General features: G+C 34.5%; 1 protein-coding gene across 2 annotated transcripts in view; it reads left to right on the top strand.

Annotated features, from left to right (window-relative positions):
* Tspan8 (tetraspanin 8) overlaps window positions 1–12414 on the top strand; it is a 36096-nt gene extending 23682 nt beyond the window's left edge. For both annotated transcript variants that reach the window (XM_069988672.1, XM_069988671.1), the window contains exons 7-9: window positions 1990–2124; window positions 6662–6745; window positions 10989–12414. In XM_069988672.1, coding sequence (XP_069844773.1) covers window positions 1990–2124; window positions 6662–6745; window positions 10989–11042 — 273 coding nt within the window. In that variant the 3' untranslated portion in view covers window positions 11043–12414. The remainder of the gene's footprint in view (window positions 1–1989; window positions 2125–6661; window positions 6746–10988) is intronic.
* Window positions 12415–14136: the final 1722 nt, after the last annotated feature.

The following is a 14136-nucleotide window of genomic DNA, read 5'->3' as shown; positions in this document are numbered from 1 at the left end:
CGACTTGTTTGTCCCCATCTCCTCCACATGTTATACTGACATCAAATATAGTGAAAGCGGGGGTTACACTGTGGGGGAGGGACATACAAAGCAACAACTTTCCTCCTTTCTTAACTTTCCTCCTTAACTTTCCTCCTTTCTTTCCTTGTTTCCTCCCTCCCTGCCTCCTTCCCTCCCTTCCTCTCTCCCTCCCTCCTTTCTTTCCTTCCTTCCATTATATATTTTTTTTTTTTGAGGAAGGATCTTATTCTAAATGCTGGTTATCTAGAGCACAAGGACACAGGACAAAAATTGAAGATACTGAGTGGTTTTGTTTTCTCTTCAGATTTTAATGAATTTCCACACATATTCCCTGTTAACATATGTTAGAATGTGTCCCTTTTGCATTTTTGGTGATAAATATTTATTTGGAGGTGTTTTATACATTCTCCATGTAAAGTCTTTTTCATCCAGCTGTTATAATCTTTTGACAGATTTGAGCAATTTCCTAATTTCTCCTACTGCTAATGTAGAGAACAGATACGTTGATAAACTTTAGTTTTCCTATCACTTCTCTTTTATGTTTCTATGCCTCTTTAGCAATCTTTATGTAAATTATATCAAGATGTATATTATGTATTACAATAATGAACTGATTTTTATGTATGTGTGTGAGAGAGAAAGTAAGAAAGAGAGAGGGACAGAGAGATTTATATCATTATTTGAATTTTATTGTTTTTTTTTAAAAACAGTTTTTTGTAAAATTCAGTCTTTAGGCCAAAGCTCAAGACTTTATATTTGCCTAAGCTGAATTTGTTAGTTTAAATCCATTCTGTACAAACTTCGAAATACATTCTGTTATCTAGCCTAGACTTTATAACTAGTGTTGAACAGATACTAACTGTGGCTTTACACAAATCATGGGTAACAATGAAAAGATCATGTTCATGTGAAAACATAATAGAATAACAACAAGTGAACAACAAAAACAAAATTATAGCTGCTAATGCATATTATCAAGAGCTTTCTGTAAATCAGACTCTGAGTTAAACTCTTCCTTCCTTCCCATGAGTCTCTCATTTCTACTACTAGCAGCTGTTACTATCTGTATTTTAGAGATGAAGAAACCATGGCACCCGAAGTTTGAATAACATAATTTACATGACCATTCAGCCATGAAGCTAAAGTTCTTTCAGTATTCTGGCATTTTAATGCATCAAGGCCTGAAGTACTGGTTTTGTTTTCTTCACAATTATTTCCTACCATTTCTGCATGAAGAGTCTTTTCCCTACTTAAGAGTATTTAGGAGCAAGATGTGGGATGTGGGAGAATGACTTTTCTCACTTCCATCTAATAATATTGTGTGCCACATGCCTTGAGTCATTTGGCTTATCACTTCCTTGTTTTACATCCTCAAAAATGGCAACAAGGCCTCTTCCCCTATTCTTTAGTGTTTGGCAGTGTTTCAGTTTATTCCTGACATTTTTCTAAGCGCTCCATCCTTCGTTTTACTTGCTATTTTTAACATAACCAGGAAAATTCAATCCCAAGCAAGGTCACAGAAGCTTTCTTTTTGGTCTGTGAAATGGCTCTCAACCCTTTTCCTTCTTTCCACTAAAAGTGACCCCTGACTGTGGGATGGGAATTTTATCTTTAAAACTTGTTATCTCTTCTGAGCAACAGTTCTAATGAACTCTCTGGCAACTTCTTTGCTAAAATCCCAAACAAATACATCTGACTCTGCTCTTGCTTTTGCCATTAAATTTTCCATGTAAGGTTTTGTTTGTTGTTTTCAGTTTTCTCAGATTTTTGCAATTGAGCCCAATTTTTTCTTCATCATTAAAGTGACAAAATTCCTTTGTTATTGCTACTCTGTTCAAAGAAGTGGGTGAGGTCATTTACATTATGTCTTAGCATATGAAACATTTTCATAATGACATTTAGAAGAATGTAATTCAGTATATTAATAATGTTTTAAGCCTTCTTTCCATTCTTATTTCTACCAAATAGCTTCAATGCTGTGGTTTGATCAATGGAGCTGCTGACTGGGGAAATAATTTTCAACAAATTTCTTCCTCATGTGAATGTCCAAATACGTCAACTGATACTTGTACAATTTATGAAGGAAAATACGTTTACAAACAGGTGAGAAGTAAATCTCAGAATAACACGTGGTTCTGTTGTTTTCACAATGGATGTACAAAAAATTAAAATGCAGCAAGTAAAATGGGAATCATGATATGAACATGATAGACATTACTCAAGAAGAAAAAAGTCCAGCTAAAAAAGATAAATAGATATTAAATAATGAAAGTACTTCCTTTCTTCTGAGTTTGCTATCATGTGAACCCAACTTTTTATTTTTTATTGTAAAGATGATGTACAGAGGGGTTATAGTTACATAAAAAAGGTACTAAGTACATTTCATTTCAATTCCCCTCCCCTGACTTCCTTCCCCCTCAAGTTATAAAGTTCATTTCCAACATAGTATCTTGTGAGTATCACTGCTCACCCTTTGAGCCATTGGTTCATCCTTTTTAATAAGTGAAAATAATTTTCTATATGAAGTACAAAGTCAAGTACAAATTAACATGGAAGTTTATTTTGTACTGTCTTTGGTGACTTTGATCGTTCTTCTCTATATTTTTTCTATTTTAACATTAGTTCTAGAAGCTAATATATTCACTTTTTTTTTAATAAAGTTTCTCCTTTCAAAAATATGTTGTCACTTCTCAGAACAACCAACTAACTCACAGTCTAACAAAATTAATACCGAGAAGCTGGTCCTTGAGATGTGTGTGGAGGAGGTCAAGGAGAGAAAATATGCAAATAAAGAGATGACGAAGGGGAAGATGTAGTCATAGTATTCAGTGCCTAGCCTATGAAACTAGGAATACTGAGAGTTGGATGGAGATGGGATGCATATGGAGAATGATAAAAGAAAGCAGTTATATTGATCAAGATGCATTGTGCTCATAAACTGACATGTTGAATGATAAATCTCTTTGTACAACTACTTAAAGATACTAAAAATATCATAAAAGAATACATAAAATATATGTGAAAAGAAAGGGCTTGCCATTCAGAGACCTAGAGTCTAGGTGATGTTAAATATGGCTGTTTACCCAGTTTTGTTGCAATAGAGAAAGAGCTTTGGCTATTTAAAGTTAATATAAATAAAAGACAAATCTTATCTTTTTACATGTTGTAGATGTCACATTTTTGTAACTTCTGGATATCAATGTGTACTTCTCTTATTTCTGTTTTTGATTACTTCATCAAATATTTATTGATCACCTCTTATATGGCCTCTCTCAACCACTAGAGATATATCCTTGAATAGAGTTCAATGTCTGCACTCACAGGGCTGATGATAAAATAGTGAATGGAGAAAAGTAATTAGGCAACTTCAATCTAGTGAATTACTGGTGATGTTTTGATGGAGTAGACACACTTCTTTTTTTTTTTTTTTAATTGTATTTTATTTCATTTGAGAACATACTGTACAGAGGGGCTACAATTACATGGGCAGGATAATGCATACATTTCTTACCAAGCATTGCAGCCTCCTCCTTTGTTTACCCTTCACTTCCCTTCCCCGCCTCCCCCCTCCCCCCACCCAATTTTACCCCCCTCCCCCCACCCAATTATACCCCCCTCCCCCCCCCACACCGACATTGTAAAGCTGGTTTTGACATGACATTTTGTACTTCTCATTGTTGCAACAGGTCCACCTGAATCCTTAAACGACTTTTTTGTCCCCATCTCCTCCACATGTTATACTGACATCAAATATAGTGAAAGTGGGGGTTACACTGTGGGGGAGGGACATACAAAGCAACAAAGAAATAATCTTATGAATGCGTTAGAAACACATGCATGAAAGAAACGAAAACATTAAAATACATATTTAAGGGTTCATTTTCCTAACATCACATTATCTGACCTTTTCCGCTTGACTCATACCTATACTAGATATTGCAAATAAGGGAAACCATGGGACCTATGCTTCTTTGGGCCTGGCTTACTTCACTTAATACAATTTTTTCCAAACCTTTCCATTTCCTAACAAATGGGGAAATGTCATTCTTTCTGATGGAGGCATAGAATTCCATTGTGTATATATACCACATTTTCTTGATCCATTCATCTACTGAGGGGCATCTGGGTTGGTTCCATATCTTAGCTATGGTAAATAATGCTGCAATAAACATAGTTGTGCTGGTAGCTTTAGTGTGGTCTTGTTTGTAAACATTTGGGTAAATGCCCAAAAGTGGGATTGCTGGATCATAGGGGAGATCTATGTGAAGTCTTTTGAGGAACCTCCATACTGCTTTCCAAAGTGGTTGAACAAGTTTACATTCCCACCAACAATGAAGTAAGGTTCCTTTCTGTCCACATCCCCTCCAGCATCTGTTGTTGTTAGAGTTCTTGATTTTTGCTGTTCTAACTGGAGTGAGGTGATATCTCAATGTTGTTTTGATTTGCATTTCTTTTATGGCTAGGGATGTTGAACATTTCTTCATGTAGACACACTTCTTAAGTCCCCATCTAACGAAGTCTTTGAAGCTCAGAATATGTCCTTATGGAGGATTGGATATTTGGGCTTCTGCCTGGAAGAAATATCTCAAAATGACAACTGCCATTAGTGTTTCATTTATTTGCTATTATTCTTTAGTGCCTACTCTGACTCTATCATTCCCTGTTTGAATCAGACAAACTTCTAGATCCTTCAGGAGATTATAATTTAGTTAGAGAGGGACACATAAAAGCTATTACAATAATGAATTGATTTCTATAATCTTAATGATTAGTTTAGGTCAGGCATTGCTTTGGTTTAGAAACTGCTATGCTACTAAGTTTAATACATAAAACATCTGAGGGAAAATTTCTTCCTGCTAATCACTTTGTCATTGATCTTATCAGAACTGAAAAGACTGTTCTGAAGCATTGCTATCACTAATATTTAAAATAACTCATGGGCTAGAAATTATTTTCTAGACTTCAGTGATGACGTGTTATTTTACTGTCAAAACAGTATCACTAGAAAAGTTCTATTCTTACACTTTATATTCTTCCCTACTCCCCTTATGCCTATCTAACTTAATCAAAACAAAAGATAGAAGTGAAATAAACATAGTTCAAAGGCATGTAATTTCTACTTAGGATAATGAGGAAATTGGCAAATCATTTGCAAATAATCTCCTATTAAGGTTTCAATTTAAAAGTGTCTTTCTCAAGATAAAATCTGAAAAACCTCTTAAGAAAAGCTACTCCCAGCAAATACATACATAATTCAGCTGAATCTAGACTGCTAGCTGCCATGTTACCTAAAAGAAAGGCCATAAATTCATAAAGTGCTTTCATCTACAGTGCTCTTTGCAAGAAGTCTGAAAAAATAAAAGATTAGGAGAGGTCATAATTCACATTTTTTCCTCTCTCTTCAGCCAAGATAAAAAGTAACAGGAGAGAAAATCACTCAAAAATAACAAATGTGACAGTAGATAAAATCATTAATCTCATAGTGAACTATAAATAACACGATCATCTTAAATGTTTACTACTTTGGCTCAGATGTGAATGAGAAATTCATTATATCAAGGAATGAAGGAAAAGACTTGATCTTACAGAGACCTTTTATTTTTATCTAGCATGTAGACACATTTGTCAGCCTCTTACACATAAATGACTCTCACAGGGTAATATAGTCTGTGGTATTATAAACAATAGCACTATCATATTGGCTAGTATTTGTTTTATTTTAAAAATTAACCTTGCAGTTTATAATTGTTGGAATCTTTTGAATTGGTTTGAAATGTTTTGAAATTGGAATTGCATGCTAGATTGTATAAATTTTTAAAAATCTGGTAGAGAAGCATCTTTCTAAATAGTTTTTCCTATCCCAAGTAATAACATAATGACAGACACAATGATTTACTTCTTTTAAAGGTAAAGGTAACTCCAATAAATATTAGGAAAAGGTTTTGAAAAGTCCTTGAAAAATGAAAATTTAGAATGTAATTATCTAAAACTAGGGCCTCTCTCCTATGGATTATAAACCTGAGAAAAAATCCATAGTCAAAGTGATATCAACTCTAAAATGTGTAATTTGTATAATCCAGAGCCCTCATGTACCACGCATGAGGTCTAGAATTAAATTATTGTTTAAATATTTTTAAATTATAGAAATGATAAGTTTTAGCTATCTTGGTGAGAAATGTATTTACAATGATCAACCCATAGCTTCAGTAATTAGGTAACCAAAGCAATATTTTGCTTCTTAAATGTAAGATATTGGTGAAAAACACATTATTATTTATAATTAAAGATTCTAGATTAAGCTGTTAAGTAGCTGAGTTCCTCCGATGCTTTTTTACTATATAGAGAAGACACAGTGGTGATGAACTTTTAGAACAAGGATAAAACAAGGAGTAGAAGGACTCAGCCTATTCTTTTGTGTTGAGTCTGTTTTTGTCATACTCAAGAAATCAACCAAATTGAACAAAAGCTTTAATATAAGATCAGAATTTTAGTAAAGGTAACACTTTTAATATACTTTTATTGTCATTATTAAGGTGTTGTACAGAGAGGTTACCATTTCATAAGTCAGGTAATAAATACAATTCTTTTGGGACCATGTCATCCTAAAGATAACACTTTTGTGTATATTTTTTCTTTACAGACATGTATTTCTTTGATTAAAGATGCAGTTGAAAAATATATCATCATCATTATTGGAGTAGCATTTGGACTGGCAGTTATTGAGGTATAGTATAATTTTTCATGATTGATTTCTACTATTTATCCAGCAATTCTTCTAACAAATATTTATGGTAAAATAACTTAAAACAAAGCATCCGAGGTGCATTAGAGAAGCACTCGGTACAAACAGCTTAAGGCCTAGCATCTCCCTAAATCAAACATGAATCAGACAGTAAAAGTATTACAGTTTAATGAGATAAGCAGGACTGAATGACCTCTCTATTGAGAAAAAAATCAGTATATTTTGGCCCAGGTTTTGGTCTTAGATACCCTTCCATAAGTACTCGAACCTCACTTGATGGTTCAGAGAAGTTCTGATGATGCTTATGCACTACTCTTGTCATTTTAATTATTGATGTTGCTAAAAATATTCTACATGGGATTTTTTTTACCTGATACACTTTCTTGGCATGATTTTCTAGTACCTGAATGATACTTTTAGCCTAAAAGTATTTGCCAAGAAGAGGAAATGAAGCACTTTAAAAATTATCTCAGAATTTAGATAATTTAGACACCAAGTGAGTTGAAATTATCTCACAATCCTACTTCTGTACATTAGCAAGATTTTGATTGAGGTAAGATTTGTCCTTGGTTAATTCCTCTATAGGATGGCCAGCTCAGCTTAGTAATGCTTGTTTCATTCTCAGAGACTGCTGTGTGGTGTCCCTGAGTTTTCTGGAAGTTTTTTGCCTCTTACTTGAGCCACATCATTGCCAGATAGGAATTTCAGTTGATATTAAAACCGTTTTGTGTTTCAGATGGAAATGCAGATTGCTGGCAATTTTTTTTCAACCAATAATTAGGGAAAGGGAGCGTTAGTTGCAAATTGGGCTCTTGTGTCTTTGTAGCCCAAGTGTCTCTTTCCTTGATTCTGTGTTTTGTAGTTATCTATCTTCTTTCTTTTCGTCTTTCATTCATTCTTTCTTTTCTTCTTTATTTCTTCCTTCCTTCTTTCCTTTTATGTTTCTTCCTTCTTCCTTTCCTATTCCTTCCATCCTTTTTTCTTTCATTCTTCCTTCCTTCTTTCCTTCTTTCTTTTCTATTTCTTCCTCCCTCCTTTCCTCCCTCCCTCCCCCTTCCTTTCTTCTTTCCTTCTTTCCTTCCTTCCTTCCTTCCTCCCTCCCTCCCTCCATCCCTCTCTCTCTTTCTCTCTCTCTCTCTCTCTTTCTTTCTTTCTCTTTCTCTCTGCTTTGCTTGCTTCCTTTCTTTTGTGTTCTGGATTTATACTGCTTTAAAAATAAGAGCTAATAGCCGTGGAGATGAGTGAAGAATCACATACATACACTCATATTTTTGTAAACACATAACATGCATATATATCTTGGTGACATAGAAGTTAAGTGATTACGCATGTAATCTGGGGACATAGGTCAGCAATAGAGCAGGTGCTTATTATGGGTAATGTGCTGATCCCCAGCACCATAAGTAAATAAGTAAGTGAATAAATATTATTAGGACTTGGGTTTGGTGACACAAGGCTAGTCTGAGCTATATAGCAAGAAATGGTATTTTTTAAGCAAAGAAACATGGTGTGTGTTTATAGCTTGTGAGAATAATCCAAGGTACTTGGGACAGATATTTAGATACTGAACAGACAGATCTATGAGACTCTTATCTCCAATTAACCAACAAAAATTGGTTATAAGGCTTAAGTGGTAGAGCACTAGGTGTGAATGAGAAAGCCAAGCAAACATGCAAATCTCTGAAGTCAAGCCCAAGTATTGACATACATGAAAAAAATCTAAACAAACAAAAATCACGACATCCAAAACAACAATAAAACAAGTTTGGGAAAGCAGGATTCCAATGAGAAATCCCATGTTAAGTGTTCAATTTTATGTGTGACCCAAATTCAGATAGTTGACTAAGACTGCTGCAAGTATTAGATGATTTCAAAAGGCTTCTTGAGAACAGAGCCCAGAACAACAAGGACATAATTGTGTGAGGAGATTGATGTCTCTCATAATAGCCAAAAGCATTGCCCCAAATCTAAATACTTCTAGTGGAAACTAAGATTATGAAAGGAGCAGTGCATTTCAATATTTTATGAAATGGGTATACTTTGTGTAGTTGTTGCATGATTTAATAGCTTATTGCTTCTTCTAATGGACCATACAAAGCAATGCTTCAAAAATCCATCCTACAGTATGAAGTTTATACGCAATGTCATAAAATGTAACCACATTTTGAGTTAGACTAGTTAAATCAAATGTGATTTCTAGACTACGTGTACACATGATTAGTAGCTGATTCTAAGAACTCTTTGAAACTTTGTGCTCGGGTCCTCAGTCTTCAACCTGCCTCTCTCTAGGGTTGAAAGGAAAAGAAAGTCATTTTACATTCCATCATGCTTTATTCAAACAGGAGATTTGAAAATAGTCTTTTGCTATTCAGTCTATCAAAATAAACACAAAAATGTACTTTAGTCTTAAAGTCATTAAGATGAATTGCATAACAGACCTATCTTTCTTCTCTGTTTTCCTAGTTCAAATTCAAGAAAATACAAAGACACATAGAGAAAAAGTCTCCTGAATATTTTTTAAGGAAACAGGAACAATTATCTCTTTTCAGAAAATATTTCCAGTTCATCTTCACAGAAAAACCTCAACCTGTCCTACATTTAAATATCTAGTATACAGGCTTTGATGGAGTAGACCGATAGTTAATTCCAGTGCTTTATATTAAAGATACATATTTGGCAGGTTCTTTTTCATATTGGATGCTAAGAAACTTATACAATCTAAGTTGCTCTTTAAGAAAAACATAAATGTGTAGACATTTTTGGAATTCTTATTGTTAAATGAGCAGACAATTTGATAGTAGCAACATTAATAAATATAGAAACATGTCTTCATGTTAAAAAATAATCTGCTAGCACAGAATAAGGACCACCTTTAAAAAAAGACAATTTTATCTTTTTTTTCTGGTCAGGGGGCTTGAATTTTGCTCAAGGCTAGTGCTCTACCACTTTGAGCCACAGCTCTACTTCAATTTTATCATTAAAAATGCTTCAGAATATAGAAATTTGTGCATAGCAACTAGTAAATTTGTCATGAGCCTTAGCATACATTATAAAATGATGAAACTCAGCTTTTGTGCTGTTTTTCTGGACCATACGTGGCTTTTTATCAAAGGGTTGCAAGAAAGTGTGTTATTAATAGTAAATAACTGTTTAAAGAACTGTTTGAAACTTCTTTAGTTCAGTATTTCAGCTTGTCTGGTTGGTTGATGACTGGGTGGGCTTCTGTTTCAAGGATGAGGCAATAAAGGGCAATAGTTGTTTTATTTCATTACTTTGCCCATTTTTATCCCTTTCTGTCACTTACCCCTCAACCTTAAGGTTTGGGATTAAGGCAAGAAAGGTTTGGGATTAAGGCAAGAGTAAGTTTAGTTCTGAATTTAAGGATATTCTGAATGAAAGTCATACTTTAGAGAATTGATGTCTTTTTTGCATTCTTAAGAAAGAAGAAACATTGGGCCACAGTTCTCATTTGAATTATATATTCCAGGAAGGCATGAGCAGAGGGTCAACCTAGAGCAGTGTTTGAGATAACTCAGGAGTTTAGAAGGGAAGCACTTTACTTATCCATCCTGTCTCCCTTCAGAAAGGGAGAGAATTTCCCATCTCTAAGTCACAGAAATCCTTTCTATCTTTTCTACATCAAAGCCACAGCATTCAGGTCACCAACGGCAGAGTCAATTAGAGCAAGTTTTGGGGTCTCTTACTTTTGGAAGAACTTAATGAGATGGAAATTATGTCCCAGATTTTTCCATTGTGCTTTGCTACTTCAAAGGAAATTCCTGATTTAAGCTATTCCCCTCCTAGTTTAGAAGTATATTTTCAAAAACTTACTTCATTTTTCACTCCTCTAGGCAATGCCTAAAACTACAATGAGAGAAATTCTAGACTCCGTGATTTTTATGCAATGATCGAAAGCAGATGACTCCAGCATTTTTAAAATAGAAGCATTAAGAATATTTAGTCTCCAGAAGTCTTAGGTCCTCCAATCTCTAGGGAGATACTCTCAGAAAGATGTGAATGTTGGAGAAAAAGGGAGAGATCCTCTGGTGACATCTAATATTCTCAGGTAGCACCAGCAATGGCTAATTGGCCAACTGAGAGACCTTGATTTGGAGACAAAAAGTACGGAACTTTCTCAGGAAATTACAGAACTTTCACAATGAATGTAATTTCTCCAAAGGGAGTCATGTTAATTCCATTCTAATCCTGTTATTTTATTCTCTAGATAATTGGTTTGGTGTTTTCTATGGTCCTCTATTGCCAGATTGGAAACAAATGAACCCGTGGACATGTCAAGATATCATCAGTCAAACCTCTTTAAAATTTTGCTTCAGTCTTTGTAACTTCAAATATACAAGTGCTGTATATATCAAGAGCAGATGTCTTGTGAAAATATCTCATTTAGCTAGACCATAGATATTTTCTGCTCATATTGAACATATTTAAGGTTTGAAGGTGTAAGAAAAATAAAATGAAGTTGTATTTTTACTCAAAATAAAAAAATAACAGTTTGCATGCTGTATTGGTGTGTCTGTGGTCACTGTGTTTCAGGTAGCTCTGTGCTTACATTGTTCATCTAGAGCCACCCAGTGGAACAATTTTCACCTCCAAATGACAGAGCCATAGATAGTTAAGGCAGTGAATATGGGATTTTCAGAAACATGATTCTTAATGAAGTGTAGCAACCATTAGTGATGAGATTGAACTGTCTCAGTTGAAACAATTGTGACAAGTATAGCTTTAAGAGTTTCCTCTCTTCTTTTGTATAGCCTGGCTGTGATAGAGTCTTTCTTTTGTATTATTGTATTATGTGAATTGCCAACCTCACAGTTTGAGTATCTCTATATTTTTCTTCCAACAAAACAGTTGTTTTTATTTCTTTTTTTTTAATTTAAATTTTAGTGTCTGGGTGATGTACAGAGGGGTTATGTAAGTTAATGGATACATTTCTTGTCAAATATTGTTACTCCCTCAGTCATTTTATTTCTTAGAAACATTTTTTTGAATTTTTCTTTTAGTGAAGCATCATATACATGTAGAAAAGTAAATGAATTTGTGTATGTTCATAGGCCTGTGTGAGTTTTATCTGAATAATGACTCAAGCTATCCCTAACTACAGGAAAATGTGCCTTTGTGCCATTCCCTAGTGATATGCTATTGCTGACTCATGTCAATTTACCAGATCAGATTGTATATGTGTATCTTCTCAAATCTATGTTCAGTAATGTCACATTGCTAGCTTGGGATCCACAATGGTGAGTGTATTTGTGCCATAGGAATTGGGAAATACTATAAAATCAAGTGGTTTTTTTTTGTTGTTGTTTGGGGGTTTTGTTTTTATTTTTGTATACTGGTTGATAAACACATACACTGGAAGGACCAGTTTCGTCACTGAATCATGCACTTTTCTATCTCTTATGGCCATAGATTTATTTTGTCTGCTCTTAAACCTTCTCTAAATGAAGTAATAAAATAAGCACTCTAGATTCTTTTTGCTTAGCATTTGGTCTGTGTGATTCATCTATTTTGTTGCATGTAGTATAGTTAATTCTCATAGCCATTGTGTATGAACACATGTATTTATCTATTCTTTTGTTGATGGGCATTTGATTGCACTAATTTGAATAAAATTGCTATCAACATCTCCTCATGTCCCTCTCTTTAAATGTATTTGTGGACACAGGCAGAGGTGGAACGGTACATATAATTTTCATAGATTCTATAACGTAGCTGTAAGAATTTATGTTTATAATGGAAAGGTATGAAAAACTCAATCCCATCTTCTGAAAATAGAGAAAAAATACCAATGAAGGTCATTACTGTCAATTAGATCAGAAATGGCCAAGCAGTGAGAATTTTTTTGAATTAAGTTTTTTATTGTGAAAATACTGTACAGAGGGGTTACAGTTACATGAGAAAGGTAATGAGTACATTTCTTATCCAGCATTGTTGCCCCTCCTTTGTTGTTCCCCTACCATCCTTTCCTTCCCACCTCCTCAGCTACACCCCCCCTTACCCCTACCCCCCACCTAAATTGTAAAGTTAGTTTTTCAACATAACGACTTGTACATCTCATTGTTGCAATGGGTCAATATGTATCCCTATTTAAACAATTTGTTTTTTCCCTTTCCCTCCCTGTACGGTTAGTTACCTCAATTTTGTGCTTCCTTAACAATGATAAAAAAAATATCCTTCTGTGATCATATGTAGTCTTCCAGGAGCTATATGAGAAACAGTATTATCATCTCATTTCTTCCAGTCATATTCTTATGAAATAGGTAATATTGTTATCCTCATATTTCAAGTGAGAACACAGAGGATTAGGAAAGTTAGGTAACTTGCTCAGTTACTAGATGGTTAGTAATTGGCAGAGTTTGGAATCTGACCTCAACAAATGCCTCCCCAACCCTTGACTCTTCATTGTGCTGGCTTCTACATGATATACCAATCTGTAAACATGTCCTATTTTATTATAATGAACTGATAATGTGTTTGTTTGCTAGTATTCTGAAGCTCCTTGCCTCTTCTTATGTTTATAACCCCAGTACACCATGAATTGTACTCAGTAGTTTGTGATTAAAAATAATAGATTTACTAAGGGTTTCCTATACACCAGAATATGCTATATGCATTTTAGATTATAATTCATTTAATCCAGAAACACTCTATTAAGTGAGTACTATTTTCAGACCTAGGCCTAGAAAGATTAACTATCATCAGAGTATACAGCTATTAAAGTGTTGTGATTAGTCTAATGTACTTACTTATGGCTTATCAGCCCATCTTACTTTACAATGTAGCTGAAAAAAAATAGTAAGAAAATAATCACACACAAAAGTGTGTAATGTCAGCTACACATAGGAGTTCAATAAATATTACAAATACAAAAACCTTGTCCAGGCTGGGTTAGCAGGAAAACAGAAACCATCTAGTCATTTCAAGCAGTGCAAATATAACAGAAGGAACTGCTGTATTAGCTAATGTGAGCGTCCATAACAAAACATACCTGGTAAAATGGCATTTCTTTCCTGGAAGCTGATAATTGCAAGACCAAAGGGATGACTGATTCAGTTCCTAGTCAGATGTCTCTTTCTGGCCTTTAAACATCTCTTTCCTGTATCCTTGTATGGGTGAGGAGTGGAGAGCATGCCCTCTGGTTACATCCCCCTGTGAGGACAGCAATCCTATCAGCTCAAGGTTCCATTCTACCATATTACATAACATTAATTGCTAGACTTCCTCCATAATGAGAGTTAGCTTCAACATTGGGATTATAGAAAGAACCTAGCAGTTGGTTACGAGGATGATGGAGAAAGTAAGAAACGAAATGTGAATGGGAGATAAATCAGAGACCCACAATGGTGGGAAGTTGC

The sequence above is a fragment of the Dipodomys merriami genome, unplaced genomic scaffold (genome assembly GCF_024711535.1).
Source record: "Dipodomys merriami isolate MVZ:Mamm:240054 unplaced genomic scaffold, mDipMer1.0.p SCAF_10, whole genome shotgun sequence".
In the NCBI taxonomy this organism is placed as follows: Eukaryota; Metazoa; Chordata; class Mammalia; order Rodentia; family Heteromyidae; genus Dipodomys; species Dipodomys merriami.
This window is presented reverse-complemented; position numbering and strand designations above follow the sequence as displayed.